The sequence below is a fragment of the Pantherophis guttatus genome, chromosome 2 (genome assembly GCF_059756535.1).
Source record: "Pantherophis guttatus breed Tessera chromosome 2, ASM5975653v1, whole genome shotgun sequence".
In the NCBI taxonomy this organism is placed as follows: Eukaryota; Metazoa; Chordata; class Lepidosauria; order Squamata; family Colubridae; genus Pantherophis; species Pantherophis guttatus.
The window spans coordinates 156,151,958-156,166,091 of record NC_142064.1 but is presented as its reverse complement, the minus strand read 5'-3'; the positions used below and the strand labels follow the sequence as shown (position 1 = coordinate 156,166,091).

General features: G+C 36.2%; 1 protein-coding gene across 5 annotated transcripts in view; it reads left to right on the top strand.

The window, feature by feature from the left end:
- Positions 1 to 14,134, top strand: part of RPTOR (regulatory associated protein of MTOR complex 1) — a 420,799-nt gene that overhangs the window by 159,244 nt on the left and 247,421 nt on the right. For all 5 annotated transcript variants that reach the window (XM_060688771.2, XM_060688770.2, XM_087887079.1 and 2 more), the window contains exon 5: positions 12,731 to 12,877. In XM_060688771.2, coding sequence (XP_060544754.2) covers positions 12,731 to 12,877 — 147 coding nt within the window. The remainder of the gene's footprint in view (positions 1 to 12,730; positions 12,878 to 14,134) is intronic.

Here is a 14,134-nt window from a genome sequence, read left to right as displayed (position 1 = left end):
TTGAGTCAGATCCTAAATATTGCAACAATCTGGTAGCAGAGGATGGTTAATTGACTCAATAAAGAAAAAGAATTAAAATGTCCAAGAAAGATAGACCCAACACCAGGGCCTACAGCAAAGAAATGGAAACAGAACAAGAAATAATCAACGAATCGACAAATGCAATCTCAAGAGAAACCGAAGAATACACTACTGAAAATGAAGAAGTAATAGATGAGAATGATGACCAGGAGGAAATCGAAATAGAGAATAATGAACTCAGGTCAGAAATATTAAAACTATTAAAAAACCAAAAGAATGATGAAAGCCTCATCGCGAACCTCCAAGAAATGCTGAAGACCAGCGGAGCAGCGAGAGAAAAAAACATCACTAATGAGAAGTCTAAAGAACTAAAAATAGTGAGTAATATGATTACAGAAGAGAGCGTTAAAAAGAAGAAGAAATGTGATCCCGCGCGAAATTTTGAACGGCAGCCATCTTGGTTTCAACAGGCCTCCAAGGTGAGCGAAGCAGAGCCAATCAAAATGCTCAGTTCAAAATTTCTGGCGCGAAATGCGTTATCAGACAGCGAAGATGAGAAGGAGGATTCAAAATCCTCAGAAAAATCAGAATCGGAGAGTGAAAATGATTCAACAAAGTCCCAAATAAAATCTGCGATGAAAACGCTTTTTGCTGCATTTGGACCAAAACTAAAAATCATCAAAGAATCACCAAAGAAGCAAACGAACAAACCGATGCTTCGAGATCTGCATGCTTCCACCCTAACTTCGAGAACGATGACACCAGAACCCAGAGAGCCTTGCCGATTCCGCCCTACACCTAAGACCGAAGCAAGTGACAGCGCTCACAAAAGAAGGAGAAGAGCAGCAGCCACCGTTACCAGGACTCCAAAGACCGAGCCAGAGACCGACTCGTCTGAAGAGGAGCAGAACGAGCGAGCCAGCCAGGAGAGAACCTTCCACGACGACGCCAAAGGAGAAATGGACAACGCGCATGCGCGAAACCTTGCTGATGATCCGGGAAGATTTGAACTAATGAGAGAACCGCGCAGACTCGTTGCAGACATCCCCACGCCGTTTTGCAATTTTCTACACTTACGAGACCACGGACTGCCTCAGGTTGTAAGTAACGGACAAAATAATGTGGGGAACCTACCCAGTGACTTCCCAAAGCTAAGGGTTGACGGTATTAATTTGCAAGAATGGTATCAGCAGCTCCAGGTCGTTTTCATGAAAGAGAATCTGTTATTCTTTATCACTAGTCCCCCAAGAAGACCTTGGACTTTAAAAATAGATTGTTTACACCATAGAGCTTTTTTCTTAATAATAGCTAGTGTATCTCCTACAATGTATTATAGCATCAAACCTAACCTGACTGTTTCAGAAATTATTCAATGCATGTTTAATTTGTTTCACAGTGACAGTGTAGCTACTACCACAAGAATGTCTAAAGATTTCTTTTCATCTAGAGTGAAACCAGGGGTTTCTATAAGTGAGCATTTAATATCTTTAAACAAAATAAGGGCTGAACTGCATTTAAGGGGGGAAGTGATTTCAGATCAAACAATGAAAAGTGTTATTATTAACTCACTTGATTCATCATGGGACAATTTTATGTCACATTTAGACACTATTAACCTAGGATATCTATCCATAGAAAGTCTATCCAACAAATTGATAGCAGAAGACAATTCAAGAAAAAATCGTTCTAGCAATCACTCAGAACACAAACCTCTTAGAAAAGTAGCTTTCCAAGAAAAATATAATGAGTCATATAAATGCTATAATTGTGGATCCAAGGAACACCATAGTAGAGATTGCCCCAGATTCTCAAAAGAAAAACATAGATCAGAACACATGAACAGACACAATTATAGACATTCTTCCATAGATAGACGTAGATATAGAAGCCCACCAAATTATAGAGAAAATAGAGGGGGCAGAGAAAATTCAAGGGATAGGAAATCTGGTTCACTGAATGGACTAAATAAACGAGACAACACAAAACTACAACAAAATGAGAACAATAATTGGCTTATTGATTCTGGAGCAACAAATCACACTACTAATAACAAAAATATATTGTCTTCTTTTGCAGAAGATAAATTTGTGATAAAGGTAGCTAACCAAGATAAGGTTCAAGTATTAGGCAGAGGGAATGTAACTTTGCCTGGTCTAGGAAAAATAGAGGGGGTATTGTTAATACCTGAAATACCTCATAACATATTAAGTGCCATAAAACTAAGTAGAGACTCTGACATTAATATAACTTTCTCAAAGGGAAAAGCGACTTTGGAGAAAAATAAAAGTAATATAGGTACTGTAATGATTAAAGGAGGTCTACCTTACCTAATAACAAAGGAAGAATGGTTACACAATATAGATTCAAATGTAGAAGACTGTGTAGAAATAGATGATGAAAATGTTAGCAACAGTGACAATGATGAATGTAAAATATCTAGTGATCATACTGATACACACAATGTAGAAAAACCAAAAATAGGTAAGCCAATCCATGATGAGTGTGCTCATATCTTACATAGGAAGTTAGGACATGCCAGCTTTCCTGTAGTACAAAAAATGATTGAACACGCAGAAGGTGTCAAAATAAAAAATTGTGAAAACTATTTGGAATGCTCAGTATGTAAATCTACAAAACTGAAAACTAGTCCCAGACCAAGAAAATCCACTAGATCAACTAACAAAATTTTTGACTTAGTACACATGGACCTAGTAGGCCCACTAACTCCATCAATTAATTATAGGAAACGTTACTTTCTGACAATAGTGGATGATTATAGTCGTTATGGGTTTGTTTATACACTGAAACATAAAGATGAAACTTTTCAAAAATTTAAGGAATTTTATAAACGCATAGAAACGCAACACAATATCAGAATAAAACAAATTATGACAGATAGGGGATGTGAATTCATGTCCAAAGAATTCTCCCAATGGTTGAAAGATAGGGGAATGCTACATTATACGTCCAGTCCATTTTCTGCGTTCCAAAATGGAATTGCAGAGAGAAAGAATTCCACGTTACAAACCATGATTAGATGCACATTAGAGGATGCCGGCTTAAGCAAACAATTTTGGTCAGAAGCCTTACATTATTCAAATTACACACAAAATAGGACCTGGTCCAGTGTTATAAATAAAACACCATACGAAATAATGTATAATAGAAAACCAAAATTAGCACATATGCACATCTTTGGAGTCACTGCAGACGTACACATACCTAAACAGTTGAGAAGAAAGGGAGAAAATGTATCCAGGAGACTTAGATTCATGGGATACGAAACTGGTACTAAAGGATATAGATTCATTGATAGCAACAATAAATTTATAGTTTCCAGAACGGCCGTGTTCCATGAACAGGCCAACTGGTCTAAACTACATCTTAATGAAATATTTCCAAATAAACATAAAGAAACAAGATATCATGAGGAAGGAACTGTAGATAAACAAAATATCAACAAACAAAACAAAACAAAAACCTGGACAAATAGTCAACACAAAATAAAGACTGATACACTAACAAAAAAGGAGGCAAGATATATGCATGATAACAATAGCAAACCTGAAAGAATTATTAGGAACAACAGGAATAAGATGCCAAATAAATATAAAGATTACGTAATGCATATGGATGGTGAACCCATAACACCTAATACATACGAAGAAGTACTAAAACTTCCTCGTGAAGAAAAAGAAAAATGGGAACTAGCCATGGAAAAAGAAATGAAAAGTTTACGAGGATTAAATGTATTTACACCTACAACTGCACCTAAGGATAAAACAATTATTGGTACCAGGTGGATATATAAAATTAAAAACTTGGAAGAAGGTAATATACCCTGTACAAAGCTAGGTTAGTTGCCCAAGGTTATGCACAAAAATATCCAGAGGACTACACTGACACATATTCTCCCACTGTAAGGACAGAGAGTGTCAAAACAGCTCTAGTGGTAGCATCAGCACTCAATCTTGATGTATTCCAATATGACATACAGACTGCGTATCTACACGCAAAGCTAGACAAGGAAATATATGTAAGGGCCCCTCACAGCCAATACACCAACAAAAATGAAATTTGGTTATTAAACAAAAGTCTGTACGGATTAAAACAATCCGGTAAAAGATGGTATGATTGTCTAGTAGAAGTACTTAAAACCATGGATTTCAATGCTACCTCTGCTGATAACTTTTTTTTGTCAAAAAGAGTAATGATCATATTGAATTTGTATTAATTTATGTTGATGACATTTTATATATTGGAAAGCATAAAGAAAAAAGAGAAACTTTTGTAAACAAATTGAATGAACATTTCTCACTGAAATCATTAGGGAAGGTGAACAAATATCTTGGTGTACAAATTAACAAAACTAGAAAAGGATTCAAACTTAATCAAAAAGATAAGATTATAGAACTTTTGAATAAATGTAACTTAACCAATGCTAAACCCTGCGATACTCCTATGCAAACTGATTTTCTCAGGAATACTGATGAATCATCTCCTGAATTTAAGGACAATACGTTTTATAGGTCAATCATAGGTTCACTTCTTTATATATCAAATTGGACTAGACCAGATATAGCCTTACCACTCAATTTACTGTCTAGATATGTCAGCAAACCAACTATGTATCACTGGGAAGCTGTCAAAAGAATTTTAAGATATCTGAAAAATACATTAGATTTTTGTCTAATATTAGAACCTAGTGTTAACGATGAACCAAGACTTGTATGTTACGCTGATGCGGATTGGGCCGGAGACACATCCTGTAGAAAAAGTACATCAGGTTATATTTTCTTTTTAAACAACTGTCCAGTTTATTGGTATACCGGCAAACAAGAACTAGTAGCCACTTCAACAACAGAAGCAGAATATGTTTGCTTATCCAAAGCTGCAAATAACCTTGTATGGTTTAATGATTTGATTTCAGATGTTTGGAAAAAGCCTACTTTACCTTTTGTTATGAATGAAGACAACAAAGCAGCTATTGAAATATCTAGATCAGATGCCATTGGACAAAGGTCCAGACACATAGATATAAAGTTTAAACATGTAAGACAATTGTCTCAGGACGGATTTATAAAAGCAATACACTGTGATACCTCAGAACAAGTGGCTGACATATTGACAAAGCCTTTACCTTCTAAGCAGCATAAATATTTAACTTCCAAGCTGAATGTATTGTATTGTCCCGAATCTGAATGTAATTGGTGTTGTATAACTAATCGGCATTTAGAGGGGGATTTGTTAGATATAAATGCCTTATTCTCCAATGTGTAAATAGTATGTATATAGAACATCAAGGGTTAACTTATTCCTTATTTCCTAATGTATTCATGACTCACCATTCCCACTTATAGCTCCACCCATTGTATATATAAGGAGCTACCTTCCCCTATTTGCTTGCTTCTATCTGTGAATATTCAGTGAATATAGAATGCCTATTGTAAATAAAAGGATATATGTTTAAACCTTTAACATTTAATGATATTATTGAGTCAGATCCTAAATATTGCAACAGTTAACGTTATACTTGTGTTTCTGCAGAAGTAAAAAAAAGAAAAAAAGAAAAGGCAACTTTATATGCATACAGTATTTGAATCTTGCACAAAAACATAAATGAAAGACAAAAATTTGGTACCTTAGATACTAATAAATCTACTGTCCCGTATGTTTCATGTGATAGAGTCTAATTCATAATGATACTTTAGTCCATGGACCATATGCTATAATAAATTGGTTAGTCTGTAAGATACCATAAGGTTCTGGATTTTTTTATATCCATATGCTAACGCATACATATTCATATATATTAAAATGTATTTAAATTGGACTTGCTTTCTGCCTCCAAACAATTGGCAGTGGCATAGTATCTAAGATGTTACTGTTTTGTACTAAAGCAACCAATAATTGTAGAAAAGTGCATTGATGTCAGTGGTCCTCCTGGGTCGTAGATTGAAATCCACTGCCTCTGCTATCACTAGCAATTAGATTGGCATGCAGTTGAATGTTCTCGAGATGCCCTTGGTGATAGTGGCATGCTTGTGACCTTCCACACAGCTATAGAATTGCAATTCTTGATTAGAAAAGCTGCAAAATTATGACTTTATCCTTCAGTGGAAAGCATGTGAATTTTCAATAGATCTATACAAATCTACACGCCTGTCATTTTCTATAGTGCTATATTTTATGATAGATTAAGCATAATATATTCTGATACTTAGATTAAAAGGAATAAACCATGAGGGTGTATTATTTTATTCTGATTTGTTTCAACCAAGAAAGCCAGCTTTCAGCTGCTTTATTTATGTCAGATTTGTGCATCCACAGGGATCTAGATGGCATAATTTCAGAAATGCATCTTACTCAATGTGAAGAATAAAAAAGATTTTCTTATACTATAAAAATGGGTTTAAAACAGGAGATAGAAGAGGATACAACTGATAATTGTTGCATCAGTTCGGCAGTACAATTCTCACCAGCTCAAGGTTGACTCAGCCTTCCATCCTTCTGAGGTTGGTAAAATGAGGACCCAGATTGTTGGGGCAATATGCTGACTCTGTAAATCACTTAGAGAGGGCTATAAACCACTGTGAAGCGGTGTATAAGTCTAAGTGCTACTGCTAAGTGCTATAATCAGATTGTTTTGAATATAGTGTTAAAAATAGCAGACTACAAGAATGATATGGACATAGATGTTACACAGGACTTACAAATGAAACTGGTTGATGCCTTAATAGCTAAAAGGAGCACACAAATAATACATTAGAAGAGTGACTTAGATTGCAGATTTCATTTCTTATCTTGGATTTATAAAAGGGTTCCTGAGAAAAGATAAAGGGAATTTGAAAAAGGAAAATGAAAAGAACTCAGCTTTTGGAACACTATTTAAAATTTAGGAATAAACATTAAAACCAAAAGAGAAGGAATATAAAGTTGTGTATGTGATCAAGTTTAAAATATATGAAATATTTAGTAGTAGATTTTAATGTTTTTTTTCTTCACCAGGACTGTATGATAAAGTTTTTAAGTTTTGTTTATAGATAAGATATGGGAAAGAGATCTTTTGTTGTATTTTTAGTGAAAGTGATAAACTATGATGTTAAAATTGAAGGGAAGTGTTAAACTTGCAAAGGAGTTTCTGAGAAGAGATGATAGGAAATTAATTTATGGGACACTATTTGAAGGGATTAAAGATCAAGATTTTCAATACATTGTTTCTGGTAGCTGTTAAGGGAGTTTTTATTGATGGAATAATAAGGCTTTAAAGATCTTTTTATAGATCACAAGATAAGATATAGGAAGAAGATTTTTTTGTTGTATTATTAGAGAAAATGTAATTATTCTGGTAAATATGGTCTTTTGCTGTTTAAAATTGAATGTTAATGTTTTATTATTTGTTAATTGATAAAAGATAAGATATGGAATGAAGTTATTTCTGGTTGAAATGGTAGAGAAAGTGATAAATTATTGAAATTATACTTGCTGATATAGGGGTAAGTTGATTTTTTAATATATTTTTTGGTTTTTTTAATATATTTTTCCCTTTATCTTCTTTTTCTCTGCATTTTTTATTTTTTATATCTCTCTTTCATGGATATATCTGTCTCTCTCATGACCTAGGCCCGTGATGGCGAACCTATGGCACGCGTGCCACAGATGGCACATGGAGCCATATCTGTGGGCACGCGAGCATTACCCTAGCTCAGCTCCAGCGCACATGTGCATGCTGGCCAGCTGATTTTCGGGCCTTCTGGGCCCACCGGAAGTCGGGAAATGGGCTTTTTCTGGCTTCCGGAGGGCCTGGGGGGGAGGCCATTTTCGCCCTCCCCAGGCTCCTAGAAAGCCTCTGCAGACTGGGGAGGGCAAAAAACGGGCCTACCGGGCCCACCGGGCCATCACGTGCCAAAAGCAGGGGGAGCATGGGGGGTCCCACGTGCATGCGTGGGGGGGCGCATTGAATTATGGGTGTGGGCATGAGCGGCATGACCCCCCTGCACTCCCCCCGCTTTTGGCACGTGATGGCAAAAAGGTTAGCCATCACTGATTTAGGCTAAATTCATTATTCCTTAAGCGTAATCTCTTTACCTCCTCAACATAGTCCATAATTATTCTTGAATCCAAAGGAAGGAAAACAGTTCACTTCTTCAGTTTCGGTTGTAGATTCACTAACTATGCAGTTAAAGTAACATTGTCTTCTAAATACCACAACTTTATCCCAGATTTTTTAAATTGCCAGTTTTACTTCCAGAATTAGTTTTTCTACATCTTTTTAATAAAAATATGGTGTCGCTTGCATATCTCAAATTGTTAATCTTCCAGTACTATTATTTTTATGTTGCTAGTTAAATTGAATAGCTACGTCTTTTATTCTAAACCACTCTGTTTCTCCAAGTGCAGTTCTTGAAGTAGTTTCTTGTATACTGCAGAGATGATTATTACTATTACCTCTACCACTATTACTATGCTTGAAATATCCATGAATGGGAATTGGCTGGCATATCAATTTAATAAATTGTTATTATGGCATGATGTACACAGAAATCTTGCCAAGAAAATGTCCAGCCACCATAACTCAACACTAACTGGAAGGCACACATACCCCCATACACAAAGATTTTGTAGTAGTTAGTGAAACTGCTATATTTCCTTTTCCTGTTGCTACTTTTCATATCCATCTTATATTATTTATCTGATTTCCTGTCTGTCTGTCTTTTCTAAAACATGACCATTTGTTCTGCATTTCTTGCTTGGACATTATTTATCTTTGAAAGATCTTAGGAAAACTTGCATAAAGAATAAATTCAATAATTCAGTTTTTGCATTTTCTGACATCTTGTTTCTTTGCTTTAGGTATGTAACTGACCTCTTTCAGTCTCTCGGCAAAAAAAATCTTGTTCCATAATCGTTGCTACAGACATGTTAGCACTTTAAAGTTGCTGAAGTTAGTTAAAGGGTTGGTGGTATTTAATTTGTGACTGATACTTTCTTATTTAACAGCTGGTCTATTGCCTTTGGTATCATATTTTTTTAGTGCTGCTGGATCTTGAACATATATTCTGCAAAGGTTTCAATTATTTAATGATCCTGTTTGTGAATGGTTTCAGCATATTTTCCATTTTGTATTTTATTATATTTTACTAATTTTATAACAACTTTAGGTTGCCTTATAAAGTAAATACTTTAATTTAGTTTCATTTATCCTGTTCCATAGTTATCCTTGGGTATTCCTATGCGAGGTGAAAATTTGCCTGTGATTTTTCTGATCATAAGAAAGATCTTTTATTCTAGTTTTATTATTATATTCTTCTGATTTCTGTTATTTTTGATTAAAATACATTTCCTTGTCCTTGCTTGAAATTGTAAGTCTATGTTCAGTCATTGCCCTGTTGCCCCAGGCTTTCATCTTCCTTTTTTCCGTGGCTAGCATGATAGCTTGTTCTGGAAGCTAAATGGATCATTTCTGTCTCTCCTTTCTTCCCATTGACCCTCAGGTTCATTTGCTGTGTAAGTTAAGCATAATTAATATATTCCCTACATTGATTTTATATTTTGAGTTTATGTTCTTGAGATCATATCTTGCTACCAGATTTACTTTAATTTTTTAGTTCAACTTGTACCAGTAATTTACCGTGTGCTTTAATGTCTGTGGCTGAAAATATCCTAGTTCTATAAAATCTATGTCATTGTAATATTTACCATTTGGTAATGTCTACATACATAACCAACACTCATATAGCATGAAACAAGTGTCAACTATGAAAAATTATACTACAGGTAGTCCTCTCTTGTTGATGGTAATTGTGACTGGCAACTTCATTGCTAAGCAACAAGGTTGTAAAGTGTGACATCATATGATTGTGTTCACTTAGGATGACCAGTTTTAAAGTTCCGGCTGCAAATTTTTAAGCGAATCCTGCATGGTCATTAAGTATAATGTCATGTGATTGTCATTTGTGGCCTCTTGCCGGCTTCACTGATTTTGCTTGTCAGAAGTTGGCAGTGTATGGCAATCATGTGACCATGGATACTGTCACTACCATAATTACAAACCAGTTGACAAGTGCACAAATTGTGATCACATCACTGCAGGGACACTGAGATGGCCACAACTACGAGGAACACTCTTAAGACTCATTCAGTGCCATTATGACCGTATAGTTGTTGAACAGTCATTAAATGAGGACTACCTGATTTCTACCTCTGAAATTACTATGTTTACCAAACTTTTTTTTTTTTTTTTTTTTTTTTTTGTGTGTGTGTGTGATTCTAGCCTCTTCCATTGTCCAAACTTTTTCATTCCAGCCATTCATCACAGAGGCATCTGTGGGGTGGGGGTGATAGTATGGTGATGCCAGCAATACCAAAATGGCAGTTGCACCTGGATGATCAAAACCCCAAACCTTTTCCATGTGTGTCACATGCAGTGTAGGCATATAGATAAAGGGTGAGACTTCAAATGTTCACCACTTCACCACTGTTGAACTCCCATCCCGAATACCCCTGCATTAATAGCCCTGGAGGCCATCTTTTTCTTTGGATCTTCAGGGCTGCCAGACCTAGGGCTGTGGGAGACTAGGAGGAGGGATTGCATGGAGTGGTGGAGATATCTAGCCATAATAACATTTCTTTCTCTGAGAGTCAAGAACATTCGGCCTGCACTTGGAGTGGCGTGACTGGAAGGCATCTCCAGATGAGATGGTGCATTGATCGGACCATGTGATGGACATGTGGGTGCAGGGGAAGGGACTTGGACTTTCTTTTGGGTGGGGAAAACCTGGAAGCTTTCAGATTTGGTTTTTCCCAGATGTGCCAATATGACATCTCTAATAAAATGGAACTTTGAGGAACTACTAGCCTCGTAGTCTTCTTTCGTTGGGGGTGTTACTTGGAACCCTGACAGCTATATCCTTTTTTTTTTTTTTTGATGTTGTATCTGGCATTCCTTGCAATTGGCCAATTTTTTAATGTCTTTCTTCCTTCATGGTTATAATACGCGCATATAATTTTACTGGGTGTTTACTGAGTTTTACATGTGAAATTATGCCTTGGATCATTTATCATGTAATCATCTTCTGCTTTTCCTCTGTTTATCTAGCATGGGTGGGGGGGGGAGGCAATTGCAGTTATATTCTTCTGCGTGCCTAGTTTGTGGTAGCATTAAAAGGGCCATGACAGAAGAATGGTAGATGTATGTATCTTTTCCTTTCTTCTTCCTCTCTTTTTGCCTGTCTTCCTAACTCTCTTTCTTGGCAGAGGGAACAGCAGTAACTCAAAGAGGGAATGGGAAATATTAAATAACATAATTTTTCCTCTCTTCATCAGTGTTGCAGCTGTGTAATATTCTCTTACAGGCATCCCTTTGAAGGTTTTGAAGTACCTCCATTCACCTTCACAACATAAGAAACAAAAGGATATGACTAATGAGACATTAATGGACTCTAGAAAGAAAGGATGGACATTCTCCAAACCTCTCCTTTTCTCAATTATTTCCTGTATGTTTTATACTTTCTTTAAAATCATACATTTTCAGGGGGGATTTTAAAAGTCTCAGAATTATTCTTTTGGTCTTCAGTGGTGTGTTGTGAATTGTGGGTAATCATGAGTCAGAGAAAAAGAATGGACTAAGTCGGAAAGGAGAATCTGAATAATGTGACAAAGATGCTACTTTTTCCTGCTTCCTCTGTTTTTATCTTTTCAGATATTCAGTTTTATGGCATATAATTTGTAACAAGTTAAAGCATAAAGCACATATTTTTGTTTAACGCTTGAACCATTAAAAGTCAGTACTTTATTACAAATATCTATTCTCTGATAAGTTAAGCAACTTGGAAACATGTGATATTCGCATCAGAAGTGATTTCAGTATTGTTTCTTTTATTGCCTAAGGATCTATATACATATAGAGAGAGCATATTTAGAAAACATACTTGAATGGGACTTGTTTCAATGGAATCTTGTTGTGCCATCTGCATACATTGTTATATGAGGTTCTTTCTGTTGAGCTACTTTAATATTCTCTTGTGGCTACATTTGTACATGGATTTCCCAATAATTGTTTAATGAGTCTTGTGGTAAACTGTCAATCTGGAAAGAGGATGTTGCTATAATTGAGGCAGTTACATATTCCTAGAGGGACATTTGATTGGGAATTCATTTAGTGGGTTTTAGAAAAATATATGAAAAATTAGACTAGTTATAATTACTAACCATTATGGCTGCATTATTACCTCCTGTATCAGAAGTAGCATAACGGTCCAGGTGATGCCACCACTTATTTTTATTTATTTAGAATACCTAAGGAGCTATATGAACATCCTGAACATTGTCACTCTTTTTTGAGTGCTTCTGTAATTGGATGTATATGTGAAAGTAGGGATGGATGATTTTTCATAACATTTGCATTTTTAAATTTTTCTTGCTCCTCCTTTTTCATACATAATTTTCATTGCGCACAACACGGATACCGAAGTAGACACACACACACACACACACACACACACACACACACACACACACGTGCGCGTGCGCAAACAAGCTAACTTTAATATGTAAGAAGGGATTTTTTTACATCTTGTTTCAAGAAGTATCAATTAGGTTGGTTTCAATTAAAATGTGACAAAGAAATCCCATATTGATTCCTAGGTAAATATGTATTTTGACTGTTTGCTTATTGTACTTATACATGTACTTATTTCTTCTTTCACAGAACTACACTCAATATATCCCGTTATCCATATATGATCTACAAACGTGGATGGGCAGCCCCTCCATTTTTGTGTATGATTGCTCAAATGCTGGCCTTATTGTCAAGTCTTTCAAACAATTTGCCCTGCAGAGGGAGCAGGAACTGGAGGTGAGTTTTTTTTTTTTTTGAAAATTATATAGCCATGGTTACAAACATACAGTCCAAGCCGGATTCTAAAGGTTGCCTCTGATGTGGTGGTGGCTTAAATAAGTAGGTTTTCTATGGTGGCAACCTTGGGAGATTGCCACTTCTCATGATATTTTAAATATGATTAAATCAATTATATTTATTACAATTATCCTATTTAATATACAATAACAACTAGCATTCACTAAGACAATAATAATATTGCCTTCATGCTATTATGTATTTTGCAGATACATGCCCAGTGGGGAAAACATTGGCATTGTTGCCTGCAGGGGCTAAGCTGCTATGTTTTGGCTTATATGGTGGTCCTTCAAAGTATGAAGTAAATATGATTTACTACAGGGGTGTCAAACTGGATTTCTTCGAGGGCTGGATCAGCATTGTAGCTCTCCTTTGCAGGCCGGGGGGGGGGAGGGGAGACGGGATGGACTCCTCCTATGGCACCTGCCAGCCAAAATGGGACGAGAGATGCTGCGTGCGGCCCTCCCACTCCCCGTTTTGGCGAGCAGGGTGCTGCAGGAAGGTGTCCAGGCTGAAAATGGGGCACAGGAGGCCACACGTGCCCCCCCCATGCCCCATTTTGGCTGCCAGAGGCACCACGGGCCAGTCTGTAATATTTCCAGGCTGGCATCGCAGTCCAGATTTAAGCACCCCTGATTTAGTACCTTGTATGAAGAAGGAGACTGAGAATTGCTCATTTTATAGATTGGTGGGAAATCGCAGAAGAAGATCTAATGTTTTCTGTCTTGTTTAGAATCTGTTTCATTAAAAAAAAAAGATGACTGCAACAAATCATGGAAATACGAAGCTAATTTGGAAAAAGCCTTGCCATTCCAATTTAGTCTGTTTTGCCATTCAATGGTACAGACACCTAATAAAACTGTTAATTAAATTGTAACATTTAATAGAATCAGTGTGTACTCTTAGAGCTTTTCAACTGAAATTAAGACAGTAATGGTAAAGATCTTTATTAGTTACTTAAACTACACTTTAGGACTTCCAAGTGATCTATTCCTGCCACTTTCTCTTGTAGTCAGTTATCAGTCACTAATCTAAATGCTTTGTAAAATGTACAAAGAAGAAACTTGCTTTTGTTACCCTTAATTCTGCAGAACTGAGAAGTACCTTGGTGTTAATAAAAGAGGACATTGTGTGATTTCTTAAATTTATTGCTGCAAATGAGGCTAGCAAACAAAGCCCTTTTCCTTCTGCCATGTG